Source organism: Podarcis erhardii, assembly GCF_964252035.2.
Source record: "Podarcis erhardii genome assembly, chromosome: 1".
Classification (NCBI taxonomy): domain Eukaryota; kingdom Metazoa; phylum Chordata; class Lepidosauria; order Squamata; family Lacertidae; genus Podarcis; species Podarcis erhardii.
The window spans coordinates 120,361,704-120,386,703 of NC_138497.1; the positions used below are offsets into that span (position 1 = coordinate 120,361,704).

General features: G+C 41.3%; 1 protein-coding gene across 1 annotated transcript in view; it reads right to left on the reverse strand.

Annotated features, from left to right (window-relative positions):
* MYO3B (myosin IIIB) overlaps positions 1–25,000 on the reverse strand; it is a 309,308-nt gene that overhangs the window by 142,310 nt on the left and 141,998 nt on the right. The window contains exons 14-22 of the mRNA XM_081847505.1: positions 23,436–23,519; positions 22,112–22,314; positions 20,393–20,491; positions 14,529–14,643; positions 14,121–14,247; positions 13,635–13,845; positions 12,602–12,749; positions 3,750–3,903; positions 103–191 (exon numbers count right to left, since the gene is read on the reverse strand). Coding sequence (XP_081703631.1) covers positions 103–191; positions 3,750–3,903; positions 12,602–12,749; positions 13,635–13,845; positions 14,121–14,247; positions 14,529–14,643; positions 20,393–20,491; positions 22,112–22,314; positions 23,436–23,519 — 1,230 coding nt within the window. The remainder of the gene's footprint in view (positions 1–102; positions 192–3,749; positions 3,904–12,601; positions 12,750–13,634; positions 13,846–14,120; positions 14,248–14,528; positions 14,644–20,392; positions 20,492–22,111; positions 22,315–23,435; positions 23,520–25,000) is intronic.

Here is a 25,000-nt window from a genome sequence, read left to right on the forward strand (position 1 = left end):
TATGAACACATTTAAAACGTTAAAGAGAATCCGAAAGCACTTTAAGACAAACTGGATCATATACTGCATTTGGACTTGTGTCAAGTTATATATAGCGCCTACCTTTCCAGCGTAGTGTTGAATGCCAAAACACAGCTCCACTCGCTTGGGTCTCCAGAAGTACTTGCATCGTAAATTATCTTCAAATTTATCTAATCGTTTAAAGAAGAGGAAACATAATTACTAGTCCATTCTCTGAACCACAGACGGGCCTTGGCAATTATGTGTGGATGCTTCCTGCCCACATATCCAAACTATGTTGTTTTTCTTTGCAGTAATGGCGGCAGCCCACACTTCTTTCCTTGACATCTCTCACGACTCTTTTGTTCTTCCTTTCTGTTTGCTTTGAAAAGGAATTATCCTAGCGAACTAACAGGTAAGTCACTTTCCCCTCGCATTTCTGTCACCCTCCTACCACTTCCCAGCTATTTACGGAAAGCTACAGGAGGACTGCCAGCAGAGATTGCCAATATCCACCTTATTTTGCCTTACTTTTTTCTTTACAAAGCAAAGCTACAACATTTAGGCTATCTCTCTAGAACTACTCACAGCCCTACTACAAGCCACAAGTATAAGATTCTGAAAATTCAGAGTGTCAGTAGTCAGTGATGCCTGAAGGGAGATGTGCTGGTCCTGGGGGCTAACCGAGAGGCGAGGTCCGAGTCCAGTCCGAGGTTGAGGGTGCAGTATGGAGGCAGTCCATTAAAGCTGAAGCTGGGTCCAAGGCAGGGAGTCAGGGGAGGTCAGGAGCTCCGGCAGAAAAGCAGGACAGGGTGCAGGCAGGAACAGGCTACCAACAATGTTGCTCTTGGGACTGGGGCTGGCCGGCTTTTATCTTCCCCGAGGCATAGGGTGACCCCGGTCCACAGGTGACTCGCCTCTCCTGGCATGGAGGCGAGCACTCCTCCTGCGGGAACTTAGTTCCCTCTGCCTCTCTGCCCTGAGCCTCTGCAGCTCAGGAGAGGCTGGAGAGTTACCGGACCCAGAGGCAACCTCACCTTCCCCTGACGGGGCTGAGAGTGGACCACCTGCAGGCAATGGGTCCTCCATCACCTCAGGAGCCAGAGCAGACTCAGCTGGTGCCTGCACCTGAGGATCCAGCACAGGTGAGGACCCTTCAGGCTCAAGCCCCAGCCCCGGCTCAGCTGGAGCTTCTGCAGCCGATCAGAAGCCACAATTTGGTTTCTGAACTTTTTGGAAGTTGAACGGACTTCTGGAATGGATTCTGTTTGACTTCCAAGGTACGACTGTATTAGGTTTTCAACTGACCAGTGTACAATTATAACCAGAGCTGGAGTCCAGCAATATCTAGGCAGTACCACCTTGGCTCTCCCTGCTATGTTGCAGTCACTACAGAAGTCCTGGCAGATTGGTCAGTATTATCATCCCCATTGTACTGATGGTGGCAGTGGTGGGATTAAGGCAGAGAAAAAGAATGACTTCTCTAAGGCCCAGTTCATTGAATACATGCCAAAGATTAAAATAAAACTGCAAATAATTGTTTCACAATTCTGTCCTTTTAACGCCTATGCTGCTGTAGTTGCATTAAGGATGGCAAGACAGTTTATGGAAGGGGAGAAGCCTTTAAAGCTTAGAATAGCCAGATGTTTCACAAACTTGGCCTTTGAAGCTTAGAATGGCCAGATGTTTCACAAAGATCAAACTTTCTTAATTCTGCCAGCTTTATTGAATAATTTTGCCATGTCATATGCAACTGCATTAATTTTTTTCACCTGACATTTATTTCATATTTGATATACAGTTAGGTTTAGGACAACAGTTGACTAACATATATAGGGTAAGGTCAAAAAAAGTCAGCTTAGACATTAGCAGAAATAGCACCAGTGTCTATTTTCCTGCTATCACCACTGGAGCAGGAAGTCTAAGTAGAAAACAGAATTTGTTGTCCCAATATTAGCAGATGTCTAGGGTGGGCTGCGCAAATTTCCCAGTGTTTGACCAGCTGGCACAAACTGAGTAGCAACAAACAGTTTTTGTTTAATTAGTAGGGAGCCAGCCAAAGCCAACAGAGTAAACAAGTAGCCAAAAATAATATTAATAAATCTCTGTGCTGCTCTCACTAATCCATTCCTGAATCACACAACCATTTTTGATCCAGAGGAGTCACTGCAAAGTGATCCACTTTTCACATTGCAAAATAGTTTCAGAGCTACTCTCAAATAAGCTCTGTATATTCAATTTTCATGGGAAATGCTGATTTTCTAACATTTTATTTTCTGGATGCGGCAAACAGCAGTTGGGCCCTCAAGGAGATGCTTTCACGTGACCATGTCGTTTTCGGCAATGGCGACATGAATCACCCCATGCTTTTTCTTTAACTCGCTATTTCCAACGCAATGGTCTGGTCAGAGATAACCATTCACATCCAGAGATGCTGCTGGATAAGCAGAATGAACTTCCACTGGTGGGGTAAGGTAAAGGGACCCCTGACCATTAGGTCCAGTCGTGGACGACTCTGGGGTTGCGGCGCTCATCTCACTTTATTGGCCAAGGGAGCCGGCGTACAGCTTCCAGGTCATGCGGCCAGCATGACTAAGCCGCTTCTGGCGAACCAGAGCAGCGCACAGAAACGCTGTTTACCTTCCCAATGGAGTGGTACCTATTTATCTACTTGCACTTTGACATGCTTTCAAACTGCTAGGTTGGCAGGAGCAGGGATTGAGCAACGGGAGCTCACCCCGTCGTGGGGATTCGAACCACCGACCTTCTGATCTGCAAGCCCTAGGCTCTGTGGTTTAACCCACAGCGCCATCCACGTCCCCTGCCTTTTTTTGATTCTCTTTTCCTGCTATAGTCAGGGAAGGGATATCATTTTTATTTGTTCCTATACTTTTTTTACAGATTGCTGTTTAAAAATTTGTGTAAATGTTTTGAGAGCTGCAGCATGAAAAGAAGTAAACTGGTAGAAGCGTGGAAGTCCCCTAACCCCCAGGAATAGGTTTTCAGGAGGGAAAGGGAAGCGAGAAGATGGAAAGTTCTGTTGTATCAGAAGAGTTCTGCTCCAAAAGATATGTACACAAATAAAGCTGTACTCGATGGATGAAAGGATATATGATGTCTGACATGATTGAGAATCGTAGAGCCAGAGACGGAGAACTTTAAAGCGTTAAAATTGAAATGTGGAAAATATGGAAACAACAAGGAGAAGCAGGATTGAGATTTGGAGATATGCTTCAAGGTCCAGACTATGGGAAGTCCTGAAAAATTAATAATTATAATTTGGGTGATAATTTGGTCTTTTTTATTTTAGTTTTTTATTTTAAGTGGATTATGATTTGATATGTTAATTGGATGTTTTTTATTGGAAAATTAATAAAAACGATTTAACAGAAGAAGAGTTCTGCTCCATTCATGGGACAGAAGGTAGGATCCAAGCCAATGACACCAGAAACGCCTATGGGTCTTCAAGGTGAGCTAATATTAACAGTGCTCATAGCAGATAACAGGCCCCTATCAATTAAAACCAAAACCGAAAATCAGTGATCTGTATGGAGAAAATTCCAATTGGCAAAGCTCATGAAGAGCACATGGGGACTTAATAGGTTGACCAAAGCAACAGAAATTTAATACACGGTCATGAGTTAAAGCAATATGAAAATATCTATGGCCTTCTTTCTCTCTCCCCGCCCCCGCCCCCCCCCCGCAAGTATATATAAGATCACAGTTGAGGATTGCTGGACATGGCGTACCGACTAAAGTAAGGTCTGTTGCCTGGGGAAATCGGCTTTCTTCATCAAGCAGAGAAAGTAGCCCCATTGGTTTCTGGAGGAACGTGTCTAGGAGTGGCCTGTTGTCTTCATAGTCAACCATAGGAGCATCAATTCCTTCATTCTGATATTCCATCTAAAGGAAGATTTATGAAAGTCAGCAAATTTAAATGTCACCTCTAACAGCTGTCTCTTCTCGCCCAGTGTGATTTATTTACAAAGGTGACAACAGAGCAAGGCAAACCACTGCAACACACATTTTATCAGATGTTTATTTTTTTTAAAAAAATATTTATTAAGGTTTTTTTAGATATAAAATGCACACATAAAACAATCTTGCTTCTATCACAACAAATTCTTCGCTTCTTTGGACTCCCTCACGTCCCCCTCTCCCATTTACGTCGTTAAAAATTTTTTTCCAAACAAATTATCAGCTTGTTTACAGTCTCATGTCCACACATTCAAATATAATCTAGCACTTTTTCCAATAAAATTTTTATATTTTCTTTAATCTCACTTAGCATCAAATTTAAATCTAGTTTAGTGGTGGCCATTTTTTTATAATCTAGCATCCTTCTTAACATTCAAACAAATTACAATGTTTTTGTAGATACATCTTGAATTTCTCCCAGTCTTCCTCCATCTTTTCTTCTCCCAGATCTCGGATTCTGCCAGTCATCTCGGCCAGTTGCATATAGTCCATCAGCTGCATCTGCCACTCTTCCAGTGTGGGTAAATCTTGAGTTTTCCAGTTTTTTGCGATGAGAATCCTTGCTGCCATTGTTGCATACATGAAAAATGTTCGATCCTTCTTTAACACCCTCTGGCCGACAATACCCAGAAGGAAGGCCTCTGGTTTCTTAGTGAAGGTATACTTAAATACCTTTTTCAACTCATTATATATCATTTCCCAGAAGGCCTTCACCTTAGGGCATGTCCACCAGAGGTGAAAGAATGTTCCTTCATTTTCTTTACATTTCCAACATTTATTGTCAGACGAATGGTATATTTTGGCAAGTTTAACTGGGGTCATGTACCATCTATATATCATTTTCATTACATTTTCCTTCAGAGCATTACATGCAGTGAAGTTCAGCCCAGTGGTCCACAACCTTTCCCAGTCCTCAAACATAATGTTATGCCCAATGTCCTGTGCCCATTTTATCATAGCCGATTTAACCATTTCGTCTTGTGTATTCCATTTTAGCAGCAAGTTATACATTCTAGATAGTACCTTGGTCTTTGGTTCTAACAATTCTGTTTCTAACTTCGATTTCTCCACCTGGAACCCTAACTTTTTGTCATTTTTAAAAACTTCTTTAATCTGAGCATAATGTAACCAGTCTCGCACCTTGTCCTTCATTTTCTCCAAACTCTGCAATTTCCAATTGTCTCCATCTTTTTCTAATATTTCCCAATATTTTGGCCATTTGGCCTCCATATTGGGTCTTTTTCGGGCCTTAGCCTCCAGAGGTGAAAGCCACCTTGGAGTTTTATTTTCCAGTAAGTCTTTATATTTTGTCCAGACATTAAACACTGCTTTCCTGACAATATGGTTCTTAAAGGCCTTATTGATCTTAACTTTGTCATACCATAAGTATGCATGCCAACCAAAAGCATTGTTAAAACCTTCCAAGTCCAGCACGTCAGTGTCTTCGAGAAGTAGCCAATCTTTTAGCCAGCAAAAAGCTGCGGCTTCATAGTACAACTTTAAGTCTGGCAGGGCAAAGCCACCTCTTTCTTTCGCATCTGTTAATATCTTAAACTTAATTCTGGGCTTTTTGCCCTGCCAGACAAATTTAGATATATCTTTCTGCCACTTCCGGAAGCACTCCGTTTTGTCCACAATCTGTAATGTTTGAAACAAAAACAACATTTTTGGCAATACATTCATCTTGATAGCAGCAATTCGGCCTAACAAAGAAAGCTTCAATTTTGTCCAACTATCCAAGTCTCTCTTAATTTCAGACCAACATTTTTCATAATTATCCTTAAATAGACTCAGGTTTTTTGCTGTTATGTTTACCCCTAGGTATTTTACTTTTTTAACCATAGTTAGTTCTGTTTCTCTCTGAAACCGTTCCGACTCTATATCTGTCAAATTTTTTCCCAACACTTTAGTTTTCTGTTTATTTAATTTAAATCCTGCCACCCGACCAAAATCCTGTATCAATTGTAATACTCTTTTCGTACTAGATTCTGGCTCCTGCAGAGTCAAAACTAGGTCATCTGCAAAAGCTTTCAATTTGTATTGTTTCGCTCCGACCTGAATCCCTTCCACCAACCGGTCCCCTCTGATCAAGTTCAAGAGCACCTCCAGAACCGAAATAAATAACAAAGGGGAAATCGGGCAGCCTTGTCGTGTTCCTTTTTCAATTTTGAACTCTTCTGTAACCACATTGTTAACTATCAGTTTAGCCTTTTGTTCTGAATATATTGCGTCAATCCCATTCTCAAACCCCCATCCCACTCCCATTTCATTCAAATTTCCCTTCATAAATTTCCAAGAAATATTGTCAAAGGCCTTCTCCGCGTCTATAAAAATTAACACTGCTTTTGTATTTATGTCTGTTTGCAAAAGCTCCAAAACGTCAATAATGTTCCTAGTATTTGCAAACATATGTCTGCCTGGGAGAAAGCCTGCCTGGTCTTTATGAATTACTTCATTAAGAACTCTTTTAAATTTACTTGCCAAAATGTCTGCAAATATTTTGTAATCCACATTCAGAAGGGAGATGGGACGATAGTTTTTGAGTTGTGTCTTTTCAGCTTCAGATTTTGGTATCAATGTGATAAAAGCTTCCTTCCACGATTCCGGCGCCTTCTTCCCTTCCATAATTTCATTACAGACCTCCATCATTGGTTGGATCAGATAGTCTTTTAATGTCTTATAATACTTGGAGGTCAGGCCGTCTGGCCCTGGAGTTTTGCCCAGTTGCATGTTCTGGATAGCTTGTTCAATCTCTTGTTGTGTTATTTTGTTGTTCAGGATTAATCTGTTTTTTTGTGACAACTTTGTTAGTCCATTTCTTTCCAAAAATTGTTTAATCTCAACCTCATCTTGCGGCCCTTGAGTGTATAATTTTTTAAAGTATCTCTGGAAGCACTTTCTAATTTCCATGGGGTTCTGGATATTTCTTCCTTCAATTTCTAGGTTTGTAACTGTATTTAATTTCTGTCTCTTCTTCAACTGCCAAGCTAGCAGTTTCCCACATTTATTTGCCGATTCAAAAGTTTTTTGTTTCATTAATTTAATCTTCCATTCTATTTCTTGGTTTATCAATTTGGAATATTGAGCTTGATATAGTTTAATTTCTCTCAGAATCGGCTGTGACTTCGGATTTGATCTTAATTTCTTCTCCAATTCTTTGATTTTCTGCAAAATCTTATCTTTCCTTTCATTTTGTGTTCTTTTCTTTACAGTGTTCTGTTGTATCAAGAACCCCCTCATCACAGCTTTGCTTGCGTCCCAGATAGTTCTTTTTTCCACCATAGTGTTCATATTTATTTCAAAATAATCCTTCAGAGCTTTTTGGGCCTTCTTGACAATCTCCTGATCTCTAAACAAGCTATCATTCATCTTCCATCTAAAGGAGCCGGTTGGCAAAAGTGTCATATCCATCTTCAGCGCATTATGGTCGGAGCAGGTCTTTGGGCAGATTTCCACTTTTCTGACCTTGGGTGCCAGACCTCTAGATATCCATATTTGGTCGATTCTTGTCCAAGTCAGTTGGGCTTCAGAGAAGAATGTTCCCTCTCTTCCCAGGGGGTTCTTAGTTCTCCAAATGTCAATCCAGTCCATATTGTCAGCCATTTCAAAAAAGGTCTTTGGCAGTCTGCCGTCTTTTGTAACATTTTGATTTTGTGACTTATCCATGTTTGTCGATACGACCCCATTCATATCTCCCATCATAATGATGTTGTTGTAGTCCAGATAGTCCAGCATAATCTCATGCAACTTCTTGTAAAATTCCGATTTCCCGTCATTTGGTGCATAAATTCCTAATATCAGAATCTTTTCTCCTTGATGTTGTATCTCAATTCCTAATATTCTTCCATGTTTGTCTTTGAATAAAAATTTAGGTGATAGGCTCTCTTTTGCATATATCACCACTCCTCGCTTCTTTACTCTGTCCGAAGATATAAATTCTTGACCAAGTCTTTTGTTTATTAACACCTTTCTATGGAGCCTAGTCACATGTGTTTCTTGTAAGCAGATAATATCCAATTGTTCTTTTTTTAATATATGAAAAATTTTCCTCCTTTTTTCCGGGATGTTGCAGCCATTAATGTTCCAACTCATAAGTTGCAGAGACATCCTGAATAAATCTGGTTATTTTTCAAGGGGTGGTATCTTATTCAGAGAATCTTCAGGGTCCAAGGGTGCAGGTACCTCTGGTGTTTCAGGCCCTGGAAGTTGGTCAATTCCTTTGTGAAGGTCCTCTCCGTATGCGTTCAGAAATTTATCTCTATCTTCCGATGTTCTGATTTTGATCTTCTTCCCTCTAAAAGTAAAAGATAGTCCTTGAGGAAATTCCCACCTAAAGATGATTGAATTCTTCCTTAGTAGTCTTGTCAACTCCAAATAGTTAGATCTAAGATCTAGCAGTTGTTTAGGAATATCCTTGTAGATCTCAATTCTTTTGTCCAAAATGTCCAGTGACTTTCCGTAGTGTAGGCCCAAAATCTTATCCCTTTCCTCCTTTGACCTCAGTATTATCAAACAGTCTCTGGGCTTCTCTTTCTTTAGAAGTCTTCCGAGCCTAAAAGCCGAAACAATTTTAAAGTCCTTTTCCTCTAAACTCCAAAATTTGGAGAATTCTTTAGTCAAAAACTCAGCTAGGTTGCCTTCTTCCACTTCTGGTATTGCTCTTATCCTTAAATTGCTCTCCCTGTTCCGCAGTTCAAGCATGGACAAATAGGTCTGATGTTCAGCTACTTGTTTGCAGAGTGGTCTTACCTCTTGTTCTAAATTTTCAAGTTTTTGGCTGGTATCTTCAGCCAATTTCCGATTTTCCCCTGCAGCCTCCTTCAATTCTCCGATTGCTTGAGTATTCTGTGCAACTTGTCCAGATAATTTATTTAAACATTCTGTGTTCTGCTCAATTTTATATGTTTGCTCATCGGCTTTCTTGTCCAAAGATTCTACTTTCTTATCCAAAGATTCTAATTTTTCAAAAATTTTCTCTAAAATAGCAGTGCTTGCCCCTGAGGCCATATCTTCCAGTTGTAATTCCTCAGTTTCTCCCTCCCCTGCCCGAGGCAGAGAAACAGCTTCCACCTCAGAAGGCAAAGTAGGCACAGATGATCTACGTGCCTGTGAGGCTGCGGTTAAAGTTGTCAAAGTTGTTTGTTTAGTTCTTCCTCTCCTTCTTGTACCACTCATTCCAAAGTTATCTAAAAGTCAAGGTCAAGCTGAGTTGTTCCCATGAGAAAGCCACGGCCCAGATGGTAACAGTCAACAGAGGGCCGGGAAAAGGAAAGTAAAATAAAACATTTTATCAGATGTTTAAAGGTAAAGGGGCCCCTGACCATTAGCTCCAGTCGTGGCTGACTCTGGGGTTGCGGCGCTCATCTCGCTTTACAGGCCAAGGGAGCCGGTGTACAGCTTCCGGGTCATGTGGCCAGCATGACTAAGCCGCTTCTGGCAAACCAGAGCAGTGCACGGAAACGCCGTTTACCTTCCCGCTGGAGCGGTGCCTATTTATCTACTTGCACTTTGACATACTTTCGAACTGCTAGGTTGGCAGGAGCTGGGACAGAGCAACGGGAGCTCACCCCGTCGCGGGGATTCGAACTGCCGACCTTCTGATCAGCAAGTCCTAGGCTCTGTGGCTTAACCCACAGTGCCACCTGCGTCCCTTAAATGAAAGTAAATCCGCTCTTTTCCAGGCATCTTGCAGACATTTCCGCCCCATGGTTAATTTCGATATAAGTAAAGCTTATACAACACTCATATTGTTGAAATATCGCAGAGATCAGTCGTGCTTGTGTTGTGCCCAACAATGGCATTCTGTTTTCACAAACACTACATGTGAAACCTGCTACAAGGGGCCAAGCCCAAATCGTTGGGGTCCAAGTTGTAGGATAAGCAGCTGTATATAACAAGTGTTCTGAAGATTAATGAATGAATGAAGGGGTTGAGACCATAGAGTAGGATTAGCTAGGTCATCTTGGGAGGAAAGGTTATCAGACCTTTGTTCTTCCCATTCTTTTTTTTTTTCTCGCATAATTTTTATTGTTTTTAAATCATAACAAACAAGAAAATAAAACAGTTTACACCTTGTTATCACAGATTTCTTTCTATAAGACTTCCTTCAGCTTCCCTTGAAATCATCCATACCCTAATTTAACAAATTCACACAAATCCTAGCTTATATTGACATTATTTTCTCTTTCCTTCTTTTTCTCTTTAGACAATATTCCAACCTTTTCACAGAGCTTTTTTAAACCCAACTAGCGTTATCTGACCTTCACTTATATTTTCCAGATATTCCACAAATTTCCCCCAGTCCTCAATGAACCTTTGGTCTTTTAAATATCTAATTTTCCCCGTCAATCTGTCCATCTCCGCGTATTCTAGTAGTTTTGCTCTCCATTCCTCAAGCGTCGGTATGTTCTGTTGTTTCCAATTTTGAGCCAATAAGACCCTTGCAGCCGTTGTTGCATATTGGAAGAATTTACTGTCATTGTTCTTTATATCACTTCCTGCTAGGCCTAACAGAAAAGCCTCCGGCTTTTTCCCAAAGTTATATCTTAATATACTTTTCATTTCATTATATACACTTTCCCAAAAGCCTTTGACCTTTCTGCAGTCCCACCACATATGGAAGAAAGATCCCTCTTTTTCCCTGCATTTCCAGCATTTATTACAAGTTTTATATATTTTTGCTAATTTTGCAGGTGTTATATACCAACGGTAAAACATCTTCATGAGGTTCTCTTTTAACGTTATGCAAGCTGTAAATTTAAGGTTTTTTTTCCAGAGTTTCTCCCATTCTTCATAATATATATTATGGCCGATGTCCCTTGCCCAATGAATCATCACAGACTTCACTTCCTCATCTATCAGGTTATACTCTAATAGCATATTATACGTTTTAGAAAGAATTTTGTAATCATTGTTTATTATTTCAGTCTGGAATTTAGATTCTTTATCCGCGTATCCTCTCTCTTTAACGTCTTGTCTAAACATTTCGTTTATTTGGAAATAGTGTAACCAATCATAGACTTTTCCTTTAACCTGGTCATATGGTTTCAATTTCCATGTCCCCCCTACTTTTGTTAACAATTGTTCATAAGTTATCCAATCACCTCTCATGTTAACTTTTTTCACGCTCATAACTTCCAATGGGGATAGCCAGTGTGGTACTTTAGGTTCTAATAAAAATCTATTCCTCTCCCAAACTTCCAATAGAGGGCCTTTAAAAATATGTGTTGCGAAACCCTTGTGCTTCCTCTTCCCCTGCCATAAGTACGCATGCCATCCTGCTCTATTGTCGAACCCCTCCAGGTCTAATAGTTCTTTATTTTCCAATTTTATCCATGTTTTCACCCAGCAGAGGCACGCTGCCTCATAGTATAACTTCAGATCTCGCAGGGCGAATCCCCCTCTTTCTTTAGCTTCTGTTAACAATTTAAACTTAATCCTTGGTTTTTTGCCCTGCCAGACATATTTTGAGATTCCTCTTTGCCACTCTTTGAATATCTTAGTGCCCTTGATTATCGGTAAGTTCTGGAACAGAAATAACATTCTCGGGAGAACGTTCATCTTAATTAAAGCTATCCTACCCCAGAATACAGATAGGTAGCCGTGTTGGTCTGCCATAGTCAAAACAAAACAAATTCCTTCCAGTAGCACCTTAAAGACCAACTAAGTCAGTTCTTGGTATGAGCTTTCGTGTGCATGCATCTGAAGAAGTATCTGAAGAAGTGTGCATGCACACGAAAGCTCATACCAAGAACTGACTTAGTTGGTCTTTAAGGTGCTACTGGAAGGAATTTGTTTTGTTTCTACCCCAGAATGACAATCTCAGCTTCCCCCACCTCTCCAAGTCCTTTTTTATCTCTTTCCATACCTGCTCATAGTTATTCTTAAATAGGTCTATATTTTTCGGTCTATGTTCTTCCCATTCTACCAGGTGAACCTAACCAGTAAGGAAGTCTATGAAGAATGCTCCAAACTCAGACCGCGTGGCTTAAGCAAGCTATCTTTCTGCTTCTATACAAATAATTTAGAAACATTTACCACTTTGGAACCTGAGTTTTCCTGCCTGTGTTTTTTATTACTGCTGCATGGAAAAGCACATGAATCTGACCTTCAAAGAGTTTGTAAGTAAATGATTTTTAACTTACAAACGTGTGGTCTCTTTCTATGCTAAGGGAAGAGGGGAACTTTGGAAGCAACTTAAACAGGGGTGATTTAAAGGTCCAACAGCCTATATTTCCAATACTTAACTTTGCTACATATTATTTTGTGATTTTAAATCTCTGCTGGGGTTCTCTCACCAAAGAGTACTTGCCCCAAACCTGGATCCAGACATCCAGGGAATTCTCCTTTTATTATACACCATCTCTTTTATCTTTAACCAAATAAAAATACCAACACAAATTTCATTAGACACCTTATTGCTTTTCTCTTAAGTTTATATGGGAAGCCCCCCAAGCAATATTTATCTCTCAAGATATACCCAATATCACTCTAACCATATATAAAGGAGGAGATGAATTCGGAAGTTCCAGTCATCTCCTATGGTTCACTCCTCTCACAAGCCCCAGGTTTAGCCTAGAGACATTGATACAGAGCTAGCCAACGGTAATTAAATAAACCTTGCCTGCTCAAGTGCAAAGATGTGCTGATTGAAATAAAACTGGATCTGCTCATTTGCAATGTTTATGCACAGCTGTTCAAAAGAGTTCCTTGTGAAGTTCTCGAATCCAAAAATATCCAGTATACCAACATTCATTCCGCTTTCGGCATTGCTAGGTAGAAAAATATACAAAATCCATAACTGAAACACCATTGGAAACCAGTTTTATAAATGCAAATTCAGCCCTAGTATCTGTTTTATATTTTAATTGTGTTCAATTTATTGCTTTGAAAACTATTGAAAGGTATGACACTAAATAAAATAATTTTGTAAAAAGTTGTGCAAGACTCTCAGCATTGAAAAGATATAGGAATAATGCCTTGGCAGAAATGCAAAGCACGTTTTGCACTCCCTGAAAGTGCAAAACTATAGTTATTCACTGCACACAAAGTCCTTGCATTCAAGCCTGTGTGAATTGGTCCACTAGATTATATAATTAAATGTTTCCAAATTCCCATAAAATAATTGTACAGCACAATTCCTTATTTATCAATAGCTCACTAAATGCCATTTTATTATTTTGGGGATCTTAATGCAATTGGCATAATCCACTTACCTTGCAGTCCACCACACAGCTAAGCTTTGTATATGAGCTGCTAAATCAGCTTAGGTAGTTTTTAGCGATAGTTTTAAGTGTGAGCGCATCATGTTAAACGTTTTGTACGCTATAGCCTTATCACTAAAAGGACTTCAGTAGCTTTTCACCATAAAACAGACAAACTTTAAAAACATCGCTTTGTGATGTATTTTCAAAGAGCTGATGGGATTTTAACCCCACACTGATCCCCATTGACCTACTTGGTTAAATCCTAGCCAACTCTTCGAAAACACTGGAGTTAACGTCCTGGAAACAAAAAAATGCAGAATCACAGCACGGAGGCCATTTAGAGGCATTATCTAAAACAAACAGTAAATTCCTCCCCGTAAAATAAAAAGAAATATATAGACACAGAAGACTCCACCAGCACACACGCTGCTTGTTGATGTGTGGACTTGCCATATATTTTTATCAGGCTGCAGCAGGGTATTAATGCGATTTACGATCCAGCTGAAGAGTCGGCCATAAAGTGCCTTTGACATGGCATCCCGTACATCGGCTGCTTTGTCTACAGTGTTTGTCCGGATAATAGTCTCGCCTCGTGTCACAACGCAGTGAGAGGTGAGAGCTTCCTGGAGTTCCTCTGAGCCAATACTCAACAGGGCAGCGGCTGAAAGAGGACACACAGACATGTCGGGATGAGATGGGAGCCGTTGGCCTTGGCAGACATCTTGTGTGAAACGGGTCTTTTCTTATGCATATTCTACTACTGCAGGGCTGGCTAACCTGTGGCCATTGCTGGACTCCATTTCCCATCAGCCCCAGCCAGCACGGCTAACTGTCAGGAATGATGGGCGTCGTAGTCCGACAACACCTAGAAGGCCATAGGTTCCCCATCCCTGCCCTACAAAAGTCCTCTGAAGTACAATTCCCGCAAATATTTACCATTATCTAAGGCTTCGGCATTGGGCACTTCGCTTTTATCCGTTTGATGTTGTGAGGAAATGGCGGCAAATTCAATATTTCCTGTATTTAAGATCCCAGCCAGAATTCGGTACACTGAGTGCACTTCCTGCAAACAACAGGAAGGGCAAGAACTCTTCAGAAATCAGAACTCTAAGCGTCAGCAGACTTCAGACTCAACACTTCAAAGCCCATCCACACTCTGCAGATGGAGGATGTAACCGGTGGCGTAGTGTGGGAGGGTCAGAGGGGCAGTGGCCCTGGGTGCAAAATTCTGAGAGGGGTGCAACCAGGCACCCTGACAGGCTCCCTCAGCATGGATGAATTCCTGTCGCCTTCTGGAGCAAGACAAGTATCTTTGTGGCAGCAGGTTGAAAAGTCACTACTTACCTCATCTGTAAACCCTATGATCCTGAAGCAATGCTGAATTGCGTCAAACTGTGTCCCATAGGATTCTTTACTAATAATGTCATGCATCACCCTTCCTGTGTCATTATCAATATACCTAAATAAAAAGAGATAAGATTCATTCTTCATTCCTGAAAAGGAAGGTGTTGATACTGGAGGCTGTCTAGAAGTCAAACCCAACAGGTACAGAAGTCCTTCTTGGGAACTCTACATTTGTAAGATCATTGGAAATTTGCAGTAAATAAAACACTCTGCACGCACTCTCAGATTCATCCTTTGGAGAGCTGAACCATAAAACTGAAAAGGGGTTTGGGAGCTGAGCCTTGTGCTCAGATTAAGCCTTGATGAAAGCTTGATTTCAATTAAATTGAACTCAGGAGGTTGTACCTAATGGTATATTTGCACTAGTGAAAAGCACTTCTACTTGTGCAAGGCATGGCACCCAATTTTCTTTCTTTTTTTAAAAAAAATAATATTTATTAAATTTTGTTTGACAATAAATATATATAAAAACATATCAATTTCAGATATCATCATTTCATAAACATCCTTGGACTTCCTCACGCCTCTTGTTCCTACTCTCTAGACTCATAAGTTTTACCAGCAAATTATTAACTTAATTTAGTTTATCTAATTAAAATTTCCCAATATTCAAATCTCAAATTTAATCTTTTAGATTTCTTTTGTCAAAGGTTAATTATAGGATACCATTTATCCACAATTTATCTTATTTTTCAGTTACATTGACTTTTATACATAAAGGTTATTAATTTGTTAGAGCCTTGATGTTACAGATCTTACATTTTTCTTAACATTCATACAGTTTACAATGCTTTTGCAGATAGTCTTTAAACTTCTTCCAGTTCTCCTCCTCCAATTCTTCTCCCTGGTCTCGGATTCTGCCAGTCATCTCATCCAGTTCCATATAGTCCATCAGTTGCATCTGCCATTCTTCCAGTGTGGGCAAGTCTTGAGTTTTCCAGCCTTTAGCAATAAGTATCCTTGCTGCTGTTGTAGCATACATAAAAAAGGTTCGGTCCTTCTTTTGCACACTCTGGCCGACAATGTCGAGGAGGAAGGCCTCTGGTTTCTTAAGAAAGGTATACTTAAATACCTTTTTCAGCTCGTTATATATCATTTCCCAGAAAGCCTTCACTCTAGGGCACGTCCACCAGAGGTGAAAGAATGTTCCTTCAGCCTCTTTACACTTCCAACATTTTTTATTATCAGGCAAATGATATATCTTTGCAAGCTTGACTGGGGTCATGTACCACCTGTATATCATTTTCATAATGTTTTCTTTCAAGGTATTACATGCCGTAAATTTCATACCGGTGGTCCATAACTTTTCCCAGTCAGCAAACATGATGTTGTACCCTATGTCCTGTGCCCATTTTATCATAGCTGATTTGACCGTTTCATCCTGTGTATTCCATTTTAGCAGCAAGTTATACATTCTTGAAAGTATCTTAGAGCTGGGTTCTAACAGTTCTGTTTCTAACTTTGATTTTTCCACCTGAAATCCTATCTTTTTGTCCAACTTAAAGACTTCTTTAATCTGAGCATAATGTAACCAGTCTCACACTTTATCTTTTATTTTCTCCATACTCTGCAACCTCCAGTTATCTCCATCTTTTTCTATTATTTCCCAATATTTCGGCCATTTGGCCTCCATATTGAGTCTTTTCGGGGCCTTAGCCTCCATTGGTGATAGCCACCTTGGGGTCTTATTTTCCAATAAGTCTTTATATTTTGACCAGACATTGAACACTGCTTTTCTGACAACATGGTTCTTGAAAGCCTTATGTATTTTAACCTTGTCATACCACAGATACGCATGCCAACCAAACGCATTATTAAATCCTTCCAAATCTAAAACATCAGTGTTTTCAAGAAGTAGCCAATCTTTCAACCAGCAAAAGGCTGCTGATTCATAATACAGCTTTAAGTCTGGCAGGGCAAAGCCCCCTCTTTCTTTAGCATAAGTTAGTATCTTAAACTTGATTCTGGGCTTTTTGGGCATGGCACCCAATTTTCACTGACCTCCCTACACCATCAGCTGCAGTCCTCTTGCAACATATTTAAAATTATTCTGGGAGGTCTCTCACTAAATTGTTAGTCAAAAATTTGAAGGAAGAGGGGAAAATGGAGTTAGAACAAAATATTGAGATTGAAGTCCATAAAAAGGTCAAGTATTTAGGGATTTGGTTAACATCAAGAAACATAAACCTATTTAAAAACAATTATGAAAAATTTTGGCTTGAGGTACCTCAAGATACCTGGAGATGCTGGAATTGAACATAGGACTTTCTGCATGCAGAATAGGCTTATCCACTGATCTACAGCCCTTCCTAAAAGGCTGATAGACACACACTTGAAGCAGCAAGCATCTTGGTGGTTTTCACTGAAAGCAAGGCTACAAACAGCAAGCTGGGGGATAGGCGAAACCTGATTTCCCTTCCTTTCCTCACAAAACTAGATCGAAAAGTTTTAGCCACTAATAACATTGTTGAAAACTGCTTTTCTTACTCCCATATATGTGAATGACTCTTTCACTATGGTGAAGAGAAAAGAACTGCATCTGGGGTGAAATGAAAACCTATCTTCCTCTTCTGACACTGCGTAGCCTCACGGGGATTCAACATAACCCTATGTGCAAACTGAGAGAGAGAGAGAGAGAGATTATCTCGTCTCTGCCTATCCTATAATGTTCAGCAAACTGGCCACTGTAGTTGTCCAAAGAGTTGCCATGATGCTGTTATTTTGAAATGGGTATTTCTAGACAATAAAACCAGACAAGTTCATAAAGTTAATGTAGAAAACAACAACAACACACACTTGAAAGTTGACACAATGGAATACGTAAATGCAACTCTGTCCTTATAGGCCAATTACCCAAGTAATAATAATCTACAGATTTAAAAACAATTCATTTGGGTTTATTTGCATAATGTTAACACGTACCATTAACTCTGCAACCAACTATTTTGGAAAACAAAGCAGATGCAATTCAAGAGAGTGAAAAAAAAGCTCTTAGTTTTATTTTTGATTCACATAGTTAAAAGGGTGGGGAATCAATTTAGCCCAGCAGCCCAGATCTCGACCTCTTCTACCTGCCATGAGCAAACTTGACAGGTGGGAAGGGCCAGCCACTTGTCAATCATCTGGGGTCACGGCGATTTCAGGTGACTGACATCAATCACATTTCAAAGGAGGACATTGAAGCACAACCTTATTTGAAGATGCTCTCCAAGTATTAGGCAAAATGGATCCCTTCAGGCGACTATCAGCTGATGGTCATTTAGGGGGAGAAGTCTCTTCAGTTGGGAGAATATTCTTAAAATTGTGGAATTGGAAAGGACCCCATCTAGTCTAACCCCCGGGGTAACATGGGGCTCAAACCCACAATTCTGAGATTTAATCTCTTGCTCTACCGACTGAGCTAACATAACGCTGCACAAGGGAATCCATCAAAAACGGACCACCGAGTGGATTTCAACCCCCATTACAGCATGGACTCTTGTTGCGAAAGCCATTTAGTTCTCTAGAACTTTTTAAAAACATGCGCACGTTATGCACAAAGGCATACAACATATATTCATGATACAGGTAAAGGTAAAGGGACCCCTCACCATTAGGTCCATTTGTGACCGACTCGGGGGTTGCGTGCTCATCTCGCTCTATAGGCCAAGGGAGCCAGCGTTTGTCCGCAGACAGCTTCCGGGTCATGTGGCCAGTATGACTAAGCCGCTTCTGGCAAACCAGAGCAGCACACGGAAACGCTGTTTACCTTCCCACTGGAGAAGGTATTTATCTACTTGCACTTTGACATGCTTTCAAACTGCTAGGTTGGCAGGAGCAGGGACAGAGCAACGGGAGCTCACCCCGATGCAGGGATTCGAACCGTGACCTTCTGATCGGCAAGTCCTAGGCTCTGTGGTTTAACCCACAGCGCCACCCGCTTCCCTACATGATGCAGGTACCTCTTCCTTTTTATTGTTTCTGAGGCAGTCAATATACCCTAAGACTGCAATCCTAATTATATTCACTTACAAGTAAATCCCACTGAATTCAGTGAGGCTTACTCCCAGGTATGTGGGATTAGGATTGCAGTCATGGGGACAGATTCAGCTAATGAGTCCTGCTGGCGGAAACCTGCACAAGGACTTCCCCTAGTGCAATGGGGCTTTTCTTTCTCTCCTCCCCTGCACCCCTCCAAATTGGCTTGGGGATGGATGGACCCTAGAACAGTGCATGTGGGAGGGAAGATGTGGGGGGCTATCTTGCAAGGTAAAATGCTTACACACTGACAGAACAATTATTAAAGTGCTACAATGGATCCTTCCCTTAATCTGCTTCCTATTGTGAATTTTAAAAACCAATGAAATGCATTTCTCAGTACAATTATTTTCAAATGGAAATAATTTGCATCTTTGCTACTTGTAGATCTGATCTTCAATTAAAGTCCTAGCTCCATTTTCAAACTGAGGAGAACCATCCGGATTTGACTGCTCACTTTTGTCCACCCTAAAACCTTGTTTTAAAAGTAACATGAAATTCAAAATTCTCCTCCCTGCTGAAATTGTATTGACTTTTAATTAAACTGTCCCATGAGATGGGATGCAAAGTTAAAACTGAACTTTGAAATCAAGGAGGCAAGAGTGGCTGCATTCCTAACCCCACTTACTTGAGAATGATGATAATAATAATAATAATAATAATAATAATAATAATAATAATAATATATTCACATGTCATCCATCTGACTGGGTTGCCACAACCACTCTGCGCAGCTTCCAACAAATTATAAAACCACTGTAGAACATCAAACATCAAACAACTTACCTGAATTTAAGGGACCTACTTCTGAGTAGACATGGTTAGGTTTGCAGCCATAGAGGACTTTGTGATGGGGCCATGAGCTACTTCATTAACAAGGGAAGAAAAGCTGATCTGTTGGTGGATGAGATTAAAGCTATGGTTTTCCCAGTAGTGGTGTATGGAAGTGAGAGCTGGACCATCAAGAAGGCTGATCGCCGAAGAATTGATGCTTTTGAATTACGGTGCTGGAGGAGACTCTTGAGAGTCCCACGGACTGCAAGAAGATCAAACCTATCCATTCTGAAGGAAATCAGCCCTGAGTGCTCCCTGGAAGGACAGATCCTGAAGCTGAGGCTCCAATACTTTGGCCACCTCATGAGAAGAGAAGACTCCCTGGAAAAGACCCTGATGTTGGGAAAGATGGAGGGCACAAGGAGAAGGGGACGGCAGAGGACGAGATGGTTGGACAGTGTTCTCGAAGCTACAAACATGAGTGACCAAACTGCGGGAGACAGTGGAAGACAGGAGTGCCTGGCGTGCTCTGGTCCATGGGGTCACGAAGAGTCGGACACGACTAAACAACTAAACAACTAAACAACAACAACTGTGTACTAAAGCTAAAAACAAAAGTTTAAAAAAGTATATGGAAAACAAGCTTGTGCAAAATAGGCCAACTGCAGTTCAACAGAAAATAACAAAGTGAACTGAGGCATGTTTGTACATCATTGTTTACAGGTCTATGCCTGGCACTTGGACAGAACTGCAAGGCCACCTTTACCTGTCCTGTACCTCATATATTCCCCATGATGTCAGGTGTAGAGCAGGTGGGCATGGCTTGGCCAAAACAGCATCGCAGGTCAAATTCCCATCTTATCTATCCACTTTTACACATGAGAGGCTGACAAAGGTTCCTTAAGGGTTGGGGAAGGGTTAATGAATATTCTAACTCAAGCATCAAGCTGGAAGCAACAGCTAATCAATAGCTAATTACAACTGGTATTAAAATCAAATTAGTAATGGGTTACCTGGGAGGCTTTTTCTCAGGCAGCTTATATTCAAAGAGTTTTTTCTGGTGATAAAGGCCAGCATATATATAATAAAATATGTGGAAGTTTTTCTCCCCTCTGTTAAAGAGAAAAAAAAGTTACTTTGATGGCTTATATAGTAACGCATTAAATATGTCATACCTCTATAAGGTAAAGGTAAAGGGACCCCTGACCATTAGGTCCAGTTGTGGCCGACTCTGGGGTTGCGGCGCTCATCTTGCTTTATTGGCCGAGGGAGCCGGCGTACAGCTTCCGGGTCTTGTGGCCAGCATGACTAAGCCACTTCTGGCGAACCAGAGCAGCGCACGGAAACGCCATTTACCTTCCCGCCGGAGCGGTACCTATTTATCTACTTGCACTTTGACGTGCTTTCGAACTGCTAGGTTGGCAGGAGCTGGGACAGAGCAATGGGAGCTCACCCCATCGCGGGGATTCGAACCGCCAACCTTCTGATCGACAAGTCCTAGGCTCTGTGGTTAACCCACAGCACCACCCGTGTCCGCATACCTCTATACCCAACACTTTTATTACACGTGCAAACGTCTGTATATTACATATACCTACATCCATTGTGCATATGCCTATTCTCACAACCGCACTGTGTCTCTTGGGACAGCATTCCACAAATAGGAGGACACCTGTGAAAAGTTCTTCTCAGGTTGCTATTCTCTGCACCTCCCTCAGATGAGGAACATGGAGAATTGCCTCTGATGCAGACTGTAGGATCTGGGCTGGTTTATGTAGAAAGAGGTGGCCCTTGAGGTATCGGGATCCTGAGTAGCATAATGTGTTATAGATCGAAACCAGGACTTTTAATTCAGTCTGGAAACTAATTATTAGCTGGTGCAGTCAGGCCAGGATCAGTGTGCCCCGTCCTGGAGGCTAGGAGATTGTTATCTGATGTAAGGTTTTATCAGAAAGCCTAAAGCGTTTTACCGCTTAGCCCACAGGATAGCATCTATTACTATAGACTTGTTATACTTCCATGGACTTTCAAAGATTGACAGACGTGTGTTCACTTGATTTCAAATATATTAGAGAATTTACAAGTGTACACATTTTGTTTTTGTTTTTGTTGTACTAAATTGTGTATATTATGCAATAAGAATTACAGTGCTATCTAGTATACTGGTCGTCGTGTTGCTTGTGTTGTTTGTTGTGTTAAGTTTGCAACACAAGGGTTTGTTGTTCTGTACCGGTGAGCAACCTGGCTGTGTATACAGTGGTACCTCGGGTTAAGAACTTAATTAGTTCTGGAGGTCCGTTCTTAACCTGAAACTGTTCTTAACCTGAGGTACCACTTTAGCTAATGGGGCCTCCTGCTGCTGCGCCACTGCCAGAGCACGATTTCTGTTCTCATCCTGAAGCAAAGTTCTTAACCCGAGGTAATATTTCTGGGTTAGCAGAGTCTGTAACCTGAAGCGTATGTAACCAGAAGCGTATGTAACCCGAGGTACCACTGTACCGTACTTTTCCGTGTATAAGACTAGGCTTTTTTACTCTAAAATAAGGCTAGAAATCAGGGGGGAGGGGCTCTTATACACGAAAAAAAAACGGTATGCTTGATCTGTGATAATGCCTCTTGCTTGGAAGAAATTGCATTGAAAATATTGCGCTACGTGTGTGTATTTTCTAGGAAAGTAAAATTGCTTCTAGCTGAGGGGCAGGTGGGAGCGAAATATTCAAATTTATACCTACACAGCTTGTTTTATAACTCTGGATTTTTCCAGTAGATATTCGGAAATCTTTGCTCCCATGACGGCTCCTGTTGGTGTAAACATCATTTCCAGGTATTTCCCAAAACGGCTGGAGTTGTCATTGATGGCAGTGCAGGCATTTCCAAAGGCTTCAACCAGGGGGTTCACCTGGAGAATTTTCTCCCGCAAAGCACGATTGCTAGCCTTCACAGACGGGAACAGGTTACAAGGGATTCCCCAGCTGAACAAAGTTTTCTTAAAACATGAAGATCTCTTTACCCCAAAGACGTATAATCATAGCTGTCAACTTACAGATTTGAAAATAAGGGACCAGCAGCCTCAAAAATAAGGGACCAGCAGGCAAAATAAGGGATTTTAGTCAACCAGCAGCTAAACGAAGCCTCAAGCGGCGTTTCCCACAGCGCAGCAACCCGGCAAAGGGGATGCAGCAAGGAAAACCACCGTCCCCTCTCCGCTGGGAAGCGCTGAGCAAAGGCGATTCCCCAGGCAACGCGGCCGATTTGATCGGCACAAAGCATGAAAGCTCCCCCTCCCGTCGTTCTTAGACTCCTTATTGGGTGAGCACCGCAGCCAAGCAACACAGTTGGAGCCTCCCTCCTCCCTGGCCGGCAGGGAGGGAGGGAGAGGAGCTGCTTCCTTTGAAACCCGGGAAATTTAAGGGACATCATCAATAAGGGACAGCAGTGGTACATTTGGCTGGGACAAGGGACTTTCCCGCCAAATAAGGGGCGGTTGACAGCTATGCCTATAATCCACAGGTTTTGTATGACATTGCCAATAATCCTTAAGATGCACCCCTCAAGTCACCTGTGTTGTTTGTAACCCTATCAAATCTTGCTTTTCCCGGCCAGACCACTCTCACACCTACTTTTGCAATCAGGCAGGATCTATAAGCGGAACTGCATGAAAGGAACGTTTGCATCTAATGCTAAACTGTGGCTAAGCATTATGAGATCAAATCTAATAGAGCACCAGGATCACACACTTCCCTCCTGCTCCCCCTAGCATAGCGGTGAGGAAGACTTCTGAATCTTTCGCTCCCGTTTTTGACTAAGCGCTTTGCAGCTTAGTGTGACATCAAAGCCCAGGCAAACTGCAGTTAATGTTAACGATGAGTGACTAAAACAAGCCAACTTCAAACTGTGGCCAATTGAAAACAGAAGCAGACATTTCCAATCGTCTCCTTGCAGCCATGCTGGAGGAGTAGATGGGAAAGGGAGCATGATTTTAGCACTGTGGACAAATGCAGGCAGTACTTTGCACTGCTGACAGATATTCATGCTACCATGGCAGGCCATAGATACCTTTCCCAAGAAGGTCAAATGCTGCACAATGAGATGGGCACTTTCGGTCTTCCCAGCACCACTCTCTCCGCTGATGATAATGCACTGACACACAAAACAGAGGTAAATATGCATTGCTTAGAGCTCCAGTGGTTAATCTCCCCAGACATGCACCTTAACAGACCATTTAAGAGCAGAGCATCTTCAATTTGGCTGCCTTTGCAGAGGTCAACCAATAATGCTCAACTTGATTTTAAAATATTGCATAATAATAATAATAATAATAATAATAATAATAATAATTTATTTATACCCCGTCCATCTGGCTGGCTTCCAACAAAATATTAAAATACAATGGTCTGTGAAACATTAGAAGCTTCCCTAAACAGGGCTGCCTTCAGATGTCTTCTAAAAGTCTGGTAGTTGTTTTTCTCTTTGACATCTGGTGGGAGGGCGTTCCACAGGGCGGGTGCCACTACTGAGAAGGCCCTCTGCCTGGTTCCCTGTAACCTCACTTCTCACAGTGAGGGAACTGCCGGAAGGCCCTCGGCACTGGACCTCAGTGTCCAGGCAGAATGATGGGGGTGGAGACGCTCCTTCAGGTATACTGGACCTCTCTTGCTTCTTGCACAATGATAGGCATTGGGTTAAATAACAATAAAATCAGTGGGAAAAACCAAAAGTATAGTCAGTTTAAAAGCACATATGATACCAAATGCACCTGCCACTACGTAATGCTACAACGTCATGTTATAGCATTATATTCCTCAGCCATGAAGAATGTTGTCAATTAGTGTGATTAATGTGTGAAATATCAGGATTGGGGACATTTCAAGATGAACAATCATCATCTCTTAAAACCAGCTTAAAACCAGCACTTTGAACTTGGTATTAGGGTGGTGGAAGGAGGGAGACAAATGGCTGGTTGTTGTTTCTGGCAGCAGCCATACATTTGCTGTAGTATCTCACTTGGTTCTCCTGGAGCATCTCAGAAGAACATATGTCCCCATTCTTTGGCTGTGCTGCTTTTGGAAAAGTTGGTCCTCCTAAATGATCACCATAACTAATGCATTCTGAAATCCTCACATGCTGTATATTTTAACTCTTTCTCCATTCCGGTTTAAAACTGGTTTCACCACTGTTTCTAAAGTGCCATATCCCTGTATTTATTTTCTGGGGGTTCTTTAAAATGCGTATCTAAAAATATACCGACTCGGGATTATTGTACAATCCTGCGGCAAACCATGCCAAGGAGAAAACTGACAAATTAAAAGCGCTGCCTTTTGTTAGAGCCAGCAGCCATCTCTGTGTGCCATAGTTCATGTGAAAAAGTCTTGCAAGATTGCAATCTTTGGGATATAAAGACTCCTGTTTCTGCAGCACTCGACTGCATTTCCATTAAAATCATTGCCATATAATTGGATTTGTGTCCTCATTACAGTTATATTAGAAGTATCCCTATTGTGTTTTTACCATGAAAATGAGTGATCACAGAGTTAATGACTCTTACTTTCTTTGACTTATAGCCACAAGAGTCTGGTACTTCCTAGTCTTCTCCCAAAGTCCACCAACGCACATCTGACCTA